The 15,404-nt window shown below is 43.8% G+C and overlaps 1 protein-coding gene across 2 annotated transcripts in view; it reads left to right on the top strand.

Annotated features, from left to right (window-relative positions):
- The first annotated feature begins 7,391 nt into the window (after nt 1–7,391).
- LOC145362493 (uncharacterized) overlaps nt 7,392–15,404 on the top strand; it is a 46,379-nt gene continuing 38,366 nt past the window's right edge. The window contains exons 1-2 of one of the 2 annotated variants that reach the window (XM_080218513.1): nt 7,392–8,398; nt 10,459–10,926. In XM_080218513.1, the coding sequence (XP_080074639.1) occupies nt 7,392–8,398; nt 10,459–10,926 (1,475 nt within the window). Of the gene's footprint in view, nt 8,399–10,458; nt 10,956–15,404 lie in introns of both variants that reach the window. The other variant, XM_080218512.1, reaches the window with a different exon arrangement.

The following is a 15,404-nucleotide window of genomic DNA, read 5'->3' as shown; positions in this document are numbered from 1 at the left end:
AGAAATATAAAGATAGATAGTAAATGTTTCTCTGGATATTTAAATAAAAAAGAGTTAACAAAGTGAATGTTGGTCCAGGAGAAAGTGATTCTGGGGAATTAATAATAGAAAGTAAGGAGATGGAAGATGAATTCAACAGGCATTCTGCAACAGTCTTCACTGTAGTTTAATACTGTATCCGATAGGATATAACTTCTATCCTCGATACTATCAGGGTGTGGAAAGGAGGGAGAAACTCAGGAAAACTGCTGTCACTTATGAAGTGGTACAGAGCAAATGGTTGGAGCTGTGGGCTGACAAATCCTGGGCCTTGATGTACTCCATTCTAGGCTCTTAAAAGAAGTAGCTCATAAACTAGAAGCAAAGTACTGTGGATTCTGATAATCTTAATTGAAAACAGAAAATGCTGGAAAGACTCAGCAGGTCGGGCAGCATCTGTGAAGGGAGAAACAGAGTTGACGTTTTGAGGCCATGAGGCTGTTCTTCAGCTGAAGACGGGTAGAAATGACTGGTGAGATCATTGATGCATTGTTTTTAATTTTCCAAAATTCTCTGGTTTTGGTGGAAGTTCCATTAGATTGGAAAGTAGCAAATGTAACTCCTTTATTCAAAAGAGAGAGGCAAAAAGCAGGAAACTACAGAACAGTTAACATGTCATAGGAAAAATGTTAGAAGTTATTATTAAATATGTTACAGCATGGTAGTGAGAAAAAAATCTGGCTATGAAGGAGAATCAACACGGTTTTGAGACAGGGAAATCATATTCAATCTATTTTTTCAGTTCTTTGAAGGATTCACATGTGCCGTGGATAAAGGGGAACCAGAGGTGCGTAAAGGTGAATGTACTGAGATTTCCAGAATGCATTTGTAAGCTACCACATCAAAGGTTATTGTGGAAAATGAAAACTCCTCATGGGGCGGGGGGGGAATGGTAACATATTGACACAGAAAGAAGATTGGCTAGTTAATAGGAAATGGTTGGCATAAATGGGTCTTTTTTCTAGTTGGCTGTATGTGAAGAGTGGTGTGCCACAGGGATCAATGCTGGGACCTCAACCTTTTTACCATTTGTCTCAATGACTCCGATAAGGGAATTGAAGATATCGTTGTTAAATTTGCTGATGATATAAAGCTAGCTGGAAAAGTAAGTAATGAAAAGGATGGAAGGAGGCTATAAAGGGACATAGGTTAAGCGAGTGGGCAAAGAACCAGTAAATATAATATAAATGTGGACAAATGTGAAATTGTCCATTTTGGTAGGAAGAATAAAAACAAAGTATATCATCAAAACAGTGAAGGATTCAGAGGGATCTGTGTGTCTTTGTGCATGAATCACAAAAGGCAGGTCCAGCAAGTAATCAGGAAAGTTAATGGAATGTTATTGTTTATTGTGAAAAGAATTAGTTACAAAAGAAGAGACGTTATTCGTCAGTTATACAGAACACTGATGTGACCACAGTTGGAGTATTATTCATCTCCTTAAGGATATATATGTGTAAGAAGCAGTTCAGAGAAGGTCCACTGCACTAATACCTGGGATAGATGGCGAAAGGGTTAAAAATCATTCAATGCAGCAAAGTTCCTGAGAAACTGCTCGAGCTGCAAGATACAGCCGCAAAAACAATCGACATGGGGCCTTTGATGGACCACAGGAGGGCTGTAACTACAACATCATTGCTTTCAGATAACAGACTGCAGTGTATTTTGACAGAAATCATAAGTCACCACTCAGATTGCCAAACAGTCAAGGACCACATTCATGTGTTTATTGATAATGTAACTGTGTAGATGTGCCCTGTTGACTGAATATTGTAATTAGGCAACCGTAGGGCTGCTGTCATTGGTAAAACACTAATGTGGAAAACAAATGAAGTAATCAGAACTATTAGTTGGGATTGGATATTGAGTACATTTGAATAAGTTTACAACTTTGATTTGTGTGTTAATGACTCATAGTTGATGTTAAAGACATAATTGCTGTTGTATTCCTTTGCTCTGGGAGCCTGTATGTCACGTGTGGAATCAGGTTTCCCCTGCTATTAGATTGAATAAAGGCGAATTTTAAACTTTGAAAATATTTGTCTGGATTCTCGGGGGAGTGAAGAATGGGACAGTTAGTAAAGTTCCCTAACAAAGGGTATGGAGAAAAGGCAGGAGAATGGCAATAAGCCATAATGTTTGTTTGGAGGGCCAGTGTAAACATGATGGGCCAAGTGGTCTCCTGCACCACCATTCTGTGAAATTCAGGTCCTGGTGGATCGAGTGACCCTGTCGAATTTTGATCTAATGTTTGGTTTTAATTTCCTATCATTAAATCCTTCCCTTTTAATTTAAAAAAAGGAGTTGACGGTGTCAGTGTCACTGTCAATGCAGAATAGAAATTCAAAACAGATAATTCCAGTTTCTCTGGAACACTCTTCCCCCTCGTTTCCCCAAACTTATAGTTCAATCAAACTAAAAGACCAAAATCAACAACAAAGTCCCAACAGAATCTCCCTCTTCAGGGCCACCTGGGCACAGACAAAGACCACAGAAGATCAACCAGAGTGACCCCTGTCTCCCCCTTCAGCCCCTCCTATCCTGGATCTACAGATTACTGTTCTAACCAGGGTCCAGAGCAGGTCCAGGAGAACATGCTCCCACTCACCCACTCCCTCCACACTATACAGCCTTCAGGACTCAACATTCAGTCCATCAATTTCAGAGAGTAAACTCTCAGCCCATTCTGTTTCTTTGTCTTTGATTGTTTCATTTTTCCTCCTTTCAGTCAACAACCAACCCCTCCCCCCCCCACCCCCCCACTCCCCTGGTCCTGACACAGCTTTTGTTTTTTTTCCCACTCCATCTCCATTCCCTCTGGCTCTGGGGGATTTACTTTTCTCTCATTCAATCTCTCCTGTCTTCCACCCTGTCACAGACTTTCCTTTAGTCCATGTCACACTCCTCCGCTTTCTCCAAACCTGTTACATTTCTAACTTTTCCCAGTTCTGATGAGAGGTCACAGACCTGAAATATTAACACTGTTTCTTTCTCTGCACAGATGCTGCCTCACCTGCTGAGTTTTATTCCAGCATTTTTGTGCTTTTCAAGATTTCACAGAATCACCAAATAGCTTTGGTGCAGAAGGAGGCCACATGACCCATTATGTCTGCCCCGGTTCTCCGAACGCATAACTCAACTAGCCACCTTCGCCCTGTATTTCTGCACATTCTTCCTATTCAAATGATGTCACATTGCCCTTTGAATACTTCAATTGAATCTGTCTGCACCACACAATCAGAAGTGCATTACAGACCCTAACTTGTGTGTGAAGGGATTCGCTCAGTCATCCTGCCTCACTGAAATTCTTCACACTGAAAATAGTCCTCTTAAATGTTTTAAATGTGTAAAAATTTTAAAAGCAGACAAGAAGTGTTGAAACACCAACTCATTCGTGATTAATAAGGGAATCAAGGGTTATGGGGAAAAGGCAGAAGAATGGGGGTGAGAAAAATATCAGCCATGACTGAATGGCAGAGCAGACTTGATGGGTCGAGTGGCCGAATTCTGCTCCTATGTCTTATGATCTTATGCTCATTCATTCAAGGGTGATGTCATTCATCTGCTCCATATGTGGGAAAGGATTTGCCCTTTCAACCTGTTGAGACCCCAGTGAGCTCACACAGGGAAGAGCTTCATTCAGTCACCCAACCTGATTAAACACCAGTGAGATCACATGTGACTACAGAGATTGGCTTCTATTGACATTACTACTTTTTTTTAAGTTTATTTAGTAGTGTCACAAGTAGGTTTACATTAACTCTGCAATGAAGTTACTCTGAAAATTCCCTAGTTGCCCCACTCCAGTGTCCGGATACACTGAATTTTGGAGAATTTAGCATGGCCAATGCACCTAACCAGCACATTTTTCGGAATGTGGGAGGAAACCAAAGCACCCAGAGGAAACTTATGCAGATACAGAGAGAACGTGCTGACTCCATAAGACAGTGGCTCAAGCTGGGAATCGCACCTGGGTCCCTAACGCTATGAGACAGCAGTGCTAGCCACAGTGCCACCATGCCACCCAGTTGGACTGAACAATGTTCATTCTGAGAGTCAGGTTTTGTTTCTGACAGTAATAACCATCCTAACTTGACTGGAGAATATGAAATTAGTCAACTCTTTTTCAAAATTATTCTTCTGGATTTTTTCTTTTGGAGAGTTATTACATATTTCTGCTGTGAAATGAGAACTCCCACAACTTGCCTGGACTTGCAAAATCTCAGTAACTGTCCTGGCTGGAGACAATTCACACCTCTTTAACCTGTGCTTAACCCTCTCTCCACTCACATTGTCTGTACCTGTAAAGACTTGATTACCTGTAAAGACTCGCATTCCAACCGTTAACTTGTAAATTGAGTCTGTGTCTATGTTTGCCCTGTTTGTGAACACAATTCTTCACTCAACTGAAGGAAGAACACTCCAAAAGCTTGTGCTACCAAATAAACCTGTTGGACTTTAACCTGGTATTGTGAGACCTTTGTGCTCACCCCAGTTCAACGCCGACATCTCCACATCATAATTGAACCCAGCCAGAATCAACACAATCAAGGAAGGAGTGAGAGGGGAAACGTTAAAAAAAGCTTTGATACCTCTGTGTGATCCACAGCAGAACTTCCAGAAATGGAGCACAGAAGATCACCAATTCACAATATTTTGTTAATTTATCTCAAATGTTAACAATTTTATTTTGTATTAACTCTTTGAAATTTCAGTGGTGCAGTTATCACCCAGCATTCGCTGCGGGTGTGAAAGTCCCCTATTCACTCCACAGGTGGCCAGTACGCAGGCGCGGTGCTGCCTCTGGAGCATGCGCAGTGTCACTTTCCTCGGAGCTTGCGAGTGTGGGAGACGGTTTTTTTTAGCGGGTGAGAGTCGGTGGGGTGGAGGGAGAAATGGAACTGGGAGTCGAGGTGGGGAGGGAGCGGAGGCTTCACAAACACCCGCTGTAGACCGCAAGGTCCGAATCAGAGCCTGCGGGTCCCGGGTTTGCAGCTGCGGGGATTTTATCGGGGATTCGGCCCCGCGCCGCGGCCGCCATCTTTGTTCAGCGGGGAACAGAGCGCATGCGCGGTCAGTGGGCGGAGCTAAAGCAGACAATGCTGGAAAATCTCAGCAGGTCTGACAGCTTCTGTGGGGAGAAAATAGAGGTAATGTTTCCAGTCTGGATGATCCTATGTCAGAGCTAAGGGTAAAGAGAATCAAAAAAAATTATACTATGGGGTGGAATGGGTTGAAGGGAATGTAAGTGAGGATAAAGATGACTGAGAAGTTGCTAAAAATCAGAGAATCAGAATCTTACAGTGCAGAAGGCGGCCATTTGGCCCCCTCGAGTCTGCACTGATCACAGTCCCACCCAGCCCCTATCCCCATAAGCTCATGCACTTACCAAGCTAGTACCCCTAATACGAAGGGGCAATTTAGCATGGCCATTCCACCTAACCTGCACATCTTGGGTCTGTGGGAGGAAACCTGAGCACCTGGACAAAACCCACACAGACATGGGGAGAACGTGCCAACTCCACACAGACAGTGACCCAAGCTGGGAATTGAACCCTGGTGCTGTGAGGCAGCAGTGCAACCACTGTGCCACCATGCTGCCCACTGTGGCACAGTGGTTAGCAGTGACCATTAAGAGATCAGAATGTTTTGTTTGGCAGAGCAGAGGTATAGATGGTTAAGGCAGTTGGCCTGGAGTGGGGAGGCACAAGAAGGAGAGTGGGAATAGGGAAGTGGAAAAATGGAAGAGAGAAAGAAGAATGATACAAATGGATGAAAGAGATGAAAAAATGAAACAAAATTAAGTAAAACTAATGGAAATTCACTGGTGGTGGAGAGAGATCACACTGTAAAGTTGTTCACTCAATGTTCAGTTCAGAAGGCTGTGAAGTGCCCATTCGGAAGATGAGGTACTGTCCTTTTGGTTTGCTTTGGGGTTCAATTGAACATTGCAAAAGGCCAAGGATGGATGTGTGGACAGGAAGTCAGGGTGGTGTGTTCAAGTGGTAAGCATCTTTGTCTTAGAGCTTTATTTTTAAATGACCTGGTGTTCTAGATTCACCGTTGAGGAGAAACATCCTTTCAGGACTTATTTTGTCAAGCACCCAGATAATTTTATATGCTTCAATAAGTTAGAATCTCATTTCTCTAAACTTCAATGATTATAGATGCACCCTGCCCAAACTTTCTTCATAAAACAAACCCATCTGTGTCCCAAATCAGCTTAACGTACCTTGTCTGAACTACTCCCAATTTAAACATATTGATCTTAAATCATCCTACATTAGGAAACAGGAGGAGAGAATATTCCCTGTTTCTATCCTGGACTGAATGATGGATTTGGAAACTCCTTTTCCAGGGGTTTAGAAGGGGAGGATTTACACAGCAATCTCAAACAAAGAAAAATGTTTATCTCGTAATTTCAAACCACAGTTGACACATGACTCTTGTAATTTGCTTTTAAAGGGAGTGAGAAGATTTAGAGACTGCAATTTTTCTCTGACTCCAGTGCTTCTGACATCTTTCCAGCTGCAGGCTCCAGCAGCAAGTTTAAATTTGAAAATAGTGAAATTGTTCCAGAAGTGAGTATTATTGAACACTCATCTACAGTTCAGAGTTTTTAGTGCTGTGCTCTGTTATCTGTGTGAGATTCCATGGCTCTGGGGCTGGTGTGATTCACCAGCAAGTTCACACTGAGGAAAGGCTGATCACCTGCACTTTGTGTGGGGAGGGTTCAGTCGGTCATTCCACCTGCTGACACATTGGTGAGTTCGCGTTGGTGAGGGGCCATTTACCTGTTCTGACTATGGGAAGGAATTCACTCAGTCGTTCCACCTGCTGAGATACGAGCAAGTTCACAAGTGATGACAGGGGTTGGATTCTGCTGTTATTGCTGCTGTTAATTATGTCTAGGATTGAACCATGTTCATTCATCCAAGTCATCGGTGCAGACTTGATGCAGTTCCTGCACTGCAAGGGTTCTATGGATTCTAAAATTCTGTACAAATTGAACACAATTTCATTATTTCTGATTTCTGTACATCTGGAGATAAATTCTACTCCTATGTGAGCATTTTGATTGATTTGCTGACTCGCAGTGATGTTTTAAATTCATTATTCACTTTAAACCAGTGAAGGATATTCCACAGCAACTAGGGTTGCCTATTCTCAGTTTCTGAGCTGTACTGACTGTGATGACATTTGTAAACTCCTTTTACAGGATGTTAAAAGGGGAGGATTTGCCATCCGAAATCTCAAACAAAATTTCACGTCAAGCTCCGATAGAGTCATTCATTACATTGGGGAAACCATCAGAGTGACAGGAAAAGCACTGAGATGCAGACACCCATACCATGGGAAAACTGTGGAAATGTGGGGATTGTGGAAAGCGATTCAAATTCCCGTCTGGGCTGGAAACACATCAACGCCGTCACACTGGGGAGAAACCGTTCACCTGCTCCAATTGTGGGAAAGGATTCACAGATTCCTCCACCCTACTGGCACACCAGCGAGTTCACACTGGGGAGAAACCGTTCACCTGCTCCAATTGTGGGAAAGGATTCAATCAGTCTTCCAACTTGCTGAAACACCAGCGAGTTCACACTGGGGAGAGACTGTTCACCTGTTCCAGTTGTGGGAAGGGATTCACTCAGTCATCCCATCTGCTGACACACCAGCTCGTTCACACTGGGGAGAGACCGTTCACCTGCTCCGTGTGCGGGAAAGGATTCGGAGATTCCTCCAGCCTGCTGAGACACAAGAGAGTTCATACTGGAGAGAGACCGTTCATCTGCTCCAATTGTGGGAAGGGATTCTCTCGGTCATCCACTCTGCTGACACACCAGCGAGTTCACACTGGGGAGAGACCATTTACCTGTTCCAGTTGTGGGAAAGGATTCACCCAGTTAGCCACCCTGCTGACACATCAGCGAGTTCACACTGGGGAGAAGCCATTCTCCTGCTCTGTGTGTGGAAAGGGGTTCATTCGGTCATTCCACCTGTTGAGACACCAGCGAGTTCACACTGGGGAGAGGCCATTTACCTGCTCAGAGCGTGAGAAGGGATTCAGTGATTTATCTGCGCTGCAGACACACCAGCGAGTTCATACTGGAGAGAGACCATTTACCTGTTCTGATTATGGGAAGGGATTCACTCGGACATCCACGCTGCTGATGCACCAGCGAGTTCACACTGGGGAGAGACCATTCACCTGCTCTAACTGTGGGAAGGGATTCACTCAGTCATCCACCCTGCTGTCACATCAGCGAATCCACACTGGAGAGAAGCCATTTACCTGCTCTGTGTGTGGGAAGGGATTCACTCAGTTATCCACCTTGTTGAAACATCAGCCCATTCACAAGTGATGACAGGAGTTGGATTCTGCTGTTATTGCTGCTGTTAATCATATCCCGGACTGAAGCATGTTCATTCTGACAGTTGGTGAAGTGGGAGGTCAGAGGGTTTCTTGCTGTTGGACTGGCCGGTCTCTCAATTTTCATTCCTGTGGCTGATTCCCTTTGAGCGATGGCACATTCCCACTGAAATGATCCACGAAAGCAGATGTCAGATGAGACTGAGATGAGGAAAAAATTCATAATTCAAAGGACAGTGACCGTGGGGAATTCTCTATCACAGAAAGCTGTGGAATTCAAATTACTGAATATATTCAAGGAAGAGATAGTTTTTGTTTTAGATTTTAATGGCTTCAGGTGGTATGGGGAGGATATAGCATTGAGGTAGTGGATCAGCCATGATCATATTGAATGGTGGAGCAGACTCAAATGGCCTGCCCTTAGTTTCTATATAGTACATTAACTTTATACTGGATCATAAATAGTCTTTTTCCGACCACTACAGGTCGTAGAAGAATCGTAGAATCTCTACTGCACCAACCACAATCCCACCCAGGTCCTACCCCCATATCCCTTCATAGTTACCCACTAATTCCTCTAACCTACGCACCTCAGGACACTAAGGGGCAATTCTGTAGCATGTCCAATCAACCTAACCCGCAAATCTTTGGATTGTGGGAGGAAACCGGAGCACCCGGAGGAAACCCATGCAGACAAGAGGAGAATGTGCAAACTCCACACAAACAGGTGTGGTGTCTTTTATCCATCCTCATTCGGAGTGCGGAGTTGGCCGCACTCTGAACAATTTTTTCCAATTTATATTCTCTGGAATTTAGAAGAATGAGGGAAGATCAGATTGAGGTATACAAGATTATAAAAGGTGTGGATAAAGTAGATGTGGAGCAGATACTTTCTCTTGTGGGGCATTCTAGGATGAGAGGTCGTAGTCTAAGGATAAGGGATAGCAAATTTAAGATAGAGTTGAGGTGAAACCACTTCTCCTAAAGGGCTGTGAATCTGTGGAATTCACTACCCCAAAGTGCGATGGATGCTGGGATAGTGAGTAAATTTTAAGGAGGAGTTAGACAGATTTTTAATTGGTAATGGGTTGAAGGGTTATGGGGAGAAAGCAGGAAAATGAGGAGGAGGAGCATATCAGCCATGATCGAATGGCAGAGAAAATTCGATGGGCCGAATGGCCTAATTCTGCTCCTATATCTTACAAACTTATGAACACAGTTTTAAGATTTTGGAAAGAGAGACAGGGAAAATGAGGACTTCTTTTAAAAAGTAAATGGTAATGAGCTGGAACTCAACTGTTAAACTCAAAGGCTGATAATATCCAGACCCTGATGAATGGGGTTTGCCCTGAATGTTGAGGTCTCCCCTCCCACTTACTGCCCCTAACGCTGCCTCTGCTTAACCACCTCCTTCCCACCTGAAGGTGAAACTAACAAGTGTCTGTCCCTGGACATGAGCCGCACTGCACGTGCCCCGTGTCACAATGCCCGGGGCTGATTGATGGCTGATTTGAACCAATAGGAAGAGAACCGAGGGAGAGCGGCTCATCCTCCAACCAATCAGAGTGAATGAGGGGCGGGGTCTTAAGTGGTGCCCAGAGCTTTATAAATATTCAGAATAACTTCCCTGTTTATATATCAATATCACACTTTATGAAGCTCGGGGTCAAATTTGCTTTGCTGACTACTCTCTTAGTATGTCTTGTAGATATAAAAAATCTCTCTCCTTCACCTCTTTCTCTCACCTCCCATAGAGGCCAGTTGGGTTTTTGTGACAATCAAGCAGTTTTCATGGTCATTTTTTCCTACTGCCAGCTTCACAAATTACCAGATTCGTTCAGCTCGATTTCACAACCTGCCTTTGTGTTTTGTGGGTTCTCTCTCATTCCCTTTTTTTCTGTTTTAAATCAATTTCACAGGGGTATTGGAAGTTGAGGATTTACAGTTGGGAAATTTGAACATCATCTCAGGATCTGAGAGTCACCCAATTCATCAGAACTTCAGTATCATCAGAATTTGAACATGGAAGGTAAAAGCACCGTTAAGAGTGGGGAGAAACCGTACACGTGTTCTGAGTGTGGGCAAGGCTACAGCCGATCATCTGGCTTGTTGAGACACAAGCACGTTCACACTGGAGAGAGACCCTATAAATGTGGGGACTGTGGGAAGGGATTCAGTTACCCATTTGAACTGAAAGCTCATGGGCGAAATCACACTGGGGAACGACAGTTCACCTGCCCGGTGTGTGGGAAGGGATTCACTCAGTCATCCAGTCTGGTGACACATCAGCGAATTCACACTGGAGAGAGGCCGTTCATCTGCTCTGACTGTGGAAAGCGATTCACTCATTCATACAACCTGCTGAACCACCAGAGAGTTCACACCGGGGAGAGGCCATTCCTCTGCTCTGACTGTGGGATGGGATTCACTCACTCATCGAACCTGCTGGCACATGAGCGAGTTCACACTGGGGAGAAACCATTCACCTGCCCCGAGTGTGGGAAAGGATTCACTCGGTTAGCCAACCTGCGGAAACACCAGCGCAGTCACACTGATAAGAAATGTGTTTGAATGCTCAACTCCAGGAAGTGCCGTGGAAGATTGGAGGAACCGATGTCCTGTCAATGTGTTCACACTGATAAGAGACTATTCAGATGCTCTCGCTGTAGGACTGAGTTCAGACAATCATCTCAACTCACTGTAAACCAGCACACTGATGCTGGGGAGAGGCTGTTTACTGCTCAGTGTGTAGGAAGGGATTTATCTGTTTACCCAACCTATTGACAGACCTGAGAGTTCACATGTAATTACTGAGATTGGATTCTTCTGTTAATAACATCCAGGACTGAACTATGTTCTTTGGGTCTGTTTCTGATGTTAATGAGTTCCATTTCAGATAGAGATTAATATTCTGGATAAAGGACAAATAAATCAGCTTTGTGTTAAACATAGTGTGACAAGTCCTTTTATTGTCACCAACATAAGTTAGTTCCTTTTCAAATTCTCTCCCTCCCCCGTTTCCTCCAACAAGAGTGAGGAGCTCATGGAGCTTCTTTGTCACTAAGATTGAGACAATCTGATCAGCTGCCTCTGCTGATTCATTCCCTTCCATTGGGCCAAACTGTCTCTAAAATCTCCTTCTTCCCTGAGCCTTAAACTTGCCTGTTTCTTTAGTTTTTCTCCTATCTCCTCTCATCCCCTCTAGAGCTCGCCTTCTCCGTGAGACTCACCCTCTGCTCCCTTCACTCTATTCTCACTAGGTTGCTGACCATCACCTTCCCTGTCTGAGCTGATTGTTTTAATTGTTCCCTTGCCTCGGCTCCTGTCACTATCTGCAAAACTGCCAACATCACCCCCTCCTCAAAGAACCAGCTCTTGCTCCCACCGTCCGAGCAAACTACTACCGATTTTCAACTTCCCATTCCTCTCTAAAATCACTGAATGTCTTGGAAAATGGAGAATGCGGGGAAACTCACAGGAAAAAATTCAAATTAAAGTTTCTCCAAGTTTATAAAATGGGAAAGAGAAGCTGAAGTGAGCATTGGTTCCTTGGCAGGTGAGACGAAGCGGCGCAGTGGTTAACACTGTGCCTCACGCTGCCAGGAAATTGGGTTCAATTCCCGGTTTGGGTCACTGTCTGTATGGAGTTTGCACGTCCTCCCTGTGTCTGCGTGGGTTTCCTCCGGGTGCTCCGGTTTCCTCCCACAGTCAAAAGACCTGTTGGTTAGGTGCATTGACCTGAACTGGCACCATAGAGTGCCAACTAGGGGAATTTCACAGTAACTTCATTGCTGTGTTAATGTAAGCCTTACTTGTGACTAATAAACTTTAAACTTTAAGACTGAGCAATAAATGATGGAATGGCCCAGACTCTGAACAAATATTTGTTCCTGTTTTCAGTAAAAGGCACAAAATACAATTGTGTTGGAAACAGTTCAGAGAAGGTTCACTGGGCTGATTCCTGGGATGAAGGGATTATTTTATGTGGAAAGGTTGGGTCTGACCACAGAGTTTATCAGAATGAGAGATGATCTTATTGAAACCTAAGATTCTGAGGGGGTTTGACAGGGTGGATGCTGAGAGGATGTTTTCCCTTCTGGAAATCTCAAACTGGAAGCGCAGTTTAATAATAATTGGGGAGGTGAGGAGGAATTAAACGAGAGGAGAGGAGGAATTTCTTCTCATTCACTTTTGGAATTCTCTCTCCTTAGAGAGCAGCGGAGGCTGGGTCATTGAATATATTCAAGGCTGAGTTCCCCAGAGCTTTGATCAAAAGGGAGTCGAAGGTAACGGGAGCAAGGCAGGAATGTGGAGTTCAGGCTGCAATCAGCCATAATCTGACCAGCCACAATCTCATTGATTGGCAGAGCAATCTCGGTGGGTGAAATGGCCGAATCCTGCTCCTATTTCTTATACATATCTGAAAAGGAAGGAGCTGCAGGTTGTATCCAATAATTTCCTGTTTTAATGATGTGCCACCATAAATAAAATACAAGATGTGGAACATCCATGAGAATGCAATCCTGACAATTACTTACAGAAAGGATTGAATCAGGCATCTCATCTTCTGAGACACCAGTGAGCTCACATTTCACTTGTGATGCTACTGTGCATTTAAGGAATGTATTTTAATTCTATTTCTGTGTTTTTTCTTTCATTGCCTGATGTCTGATGAAAGCACAATTGGCCTTTTTATTTGTAATTTGGGCCTAATGGAATGTCCTGTAGTTTTCTGAGTTTACATCCCTTTTGAATTGTTGTGGGAAGATTGATTGACAGGTCAAGGTCAGGTGGTTCCTTCACAGAAGAATCCAAGGATTCACTTTCAGTTTTAGTTAAAAGCTATTGGACTCCAGACTGGGAAGCAGAACTTCTGTGTCTCTCCCTGGTATTAGAAATTCTGCTGACTAGATGGAACCGTAATAATTAACAATCATCTTTCAGCCCTGAAATTTAAACCCACTGTTTCACTCTCGGTCAGGAATAGATCCCAGTTTTACACCGATCTCTGATTTGTCAGCATGTTTCCAGCCTTCACCTTTGTCCTTCCTGACTCTAAGCCCAGATGTAAAGGAGCTCCTGTTCTGTGTCTAGGAGCCCAAAGCTTTGGGTGAAGTCACAAGGCACTGAGTGCTGGAGGGACAGTATTTCCAATATTCACTCCTCCAGTTTCCAGGTCGGATCTGTACCTCACTCAATGTCTGTTGTATCATTGTCCCAGCGGTTAACAGGCTCCGGTGAATTCCTCCATCTGATATTTTAATGCAGACTTTTATAAATTAGTTTGAATGGGTTTATTTTAAATTAGTAACATCAGCCTTAAAGTCACTGATTCAAGACAGTCACAAAAACATGTTAAATCATCAATGGCTACTGAGTACAACCAGGCCTGAGGCAAGGGTTTCAGAGTCGATTCTGTGCAATGGAATATCTTATCAGTGTTGCCATGGTGAGCTGTCTGCAGTAAAGAGCCTGTTTGACTCTCTAACTCAGACTAAACTATTTTCTCCCACAGCGCACAAAATATTACACCCTGTACCTCAATAAATTTCCACCAAGTTATAAAGGGTTTAGACACAGAAATCATTCAAGCTGGAGGGTGTGTTTAAAAAAATCATCTGACATTTTATAAAATAAACTTCTCAACAATGGTTCAGCTGCTGTTTGAGAATTGAGTCAGGTTTTGGGGATCTGACACCAGGAAGGCCATGACACATGGTGCAGAACAGATTCACCACAGCTCAGAAAGAAGCCACTCTACCATTGCTGTAATTATGATGTGGAGATGCTGGCATTGGACTGGGGTAAACACAGTAAGAAGTCTCACAACACCAGGTTAAAGTCCAACAGGTTTATTTGATAGTAAACCCACAAGCTTTCGGGGTTTGCCCCTTCGTCTGGTGAGTGGAGAGTTCTGGTCTGAAACAGAGCATATAAAGGCACACACAGTTTACAGAATACTGATTAGAATGTGAGTCTTTACAGTTAATCAATTCTTAAAGGTGCAGACAATGTGAGTGGAGATAGCATTAAGCACAGGTTAAAGAGATGTGTATTGTCTCTAGACAGGACAGAAAGTGAGATGTTGCAAGCCCAGGCAAGTCATGGAGGTTACAGATAGTGTGACATGAACCCAAGATCCCACTTGAGGCCGTCCTCATGTGTGCGAAACTTGGCTATCAGTTTCTGCGCAGCGACTCTGCGCTGTCGTATGTCATGAAGGCCACCTTGGAGAACATTTACCCAAAGATCAGAGGCCAAATGCCCATGACCACTGAAATCCCGAGGCATAGTACATTAAGGAGACCATGCAGACACTACGACAACGGATGAATGAACATCGCTCGACAATCACCAGGCAAGACTGTTCCCTTCCTGTTGGCGAACACTTCAGCGGTCAAGGCCAGATCCTGCCTTATTTTACTAAAATCCACTCTCCCCACCCGTCCCACATTTTTTTTGCAAGTCATTGAGTACTTTGTCCATAACAAACTTTTGTTCTATCTGATCCTCCCCCATCAACAAACTCACCACATTTCTCCTGCTCTTTAGTTCTGAAGTAGAGTTACATCATGAAACATTAACACTGTTTCTCTCTCCACAGATGTTGCCAAACCTGCTGCTTTTTTCCAGCTCTCTCTGTATTTATGGGTGGGAAAAACACTATTTACCATCCAGGATAACATAAATGTCCTTCTTCAGCTTCTGTGGATCATTTCAGTGGAAATGTGCTCTCCCAGGCTCAAAGAGCATCAGCCCACTGGAAGCAAAGTTTTGAAACTGCCAAGTCCAGCAGAAAGAAACCCTCCGACCCTCCCACTTCACCAACTGTCAGAATGAACATGGTGCAGTCTTGGATGTGATTAACAGCAGCAATAACAGCAGAATACACTCCTGGTCATCACTTGTGAACTTGCTGGTGTGTTACCAGGTGGGATGACTGAAAGAATCCCTTCCCACACACAAATGGTCTCTTTCCAGTGTGAACCCACTG

The sequence above is a fragment of the Carcharhinus amblyrhynchos genome, unplaced genomic scaffold (genome assembly GCF_965287045.1).
Source record: "Carcharhinus amblyrhynchos unplaced genomic scaffold, sCarAmb.v2.hapA scaffold_38, whole genome shotgun sequence".
Taxonomy (NCBI): Eukaryota; Metazoa; Chordata; class Chondrichthyes; order Carcharhiniformes; family Carcharhinidae; genus Carcharhinus; species Carcharhinus amblyrhynchos.
This window is presented reverse-complemented; position numbering and strand designations above follow the sequence as displayed.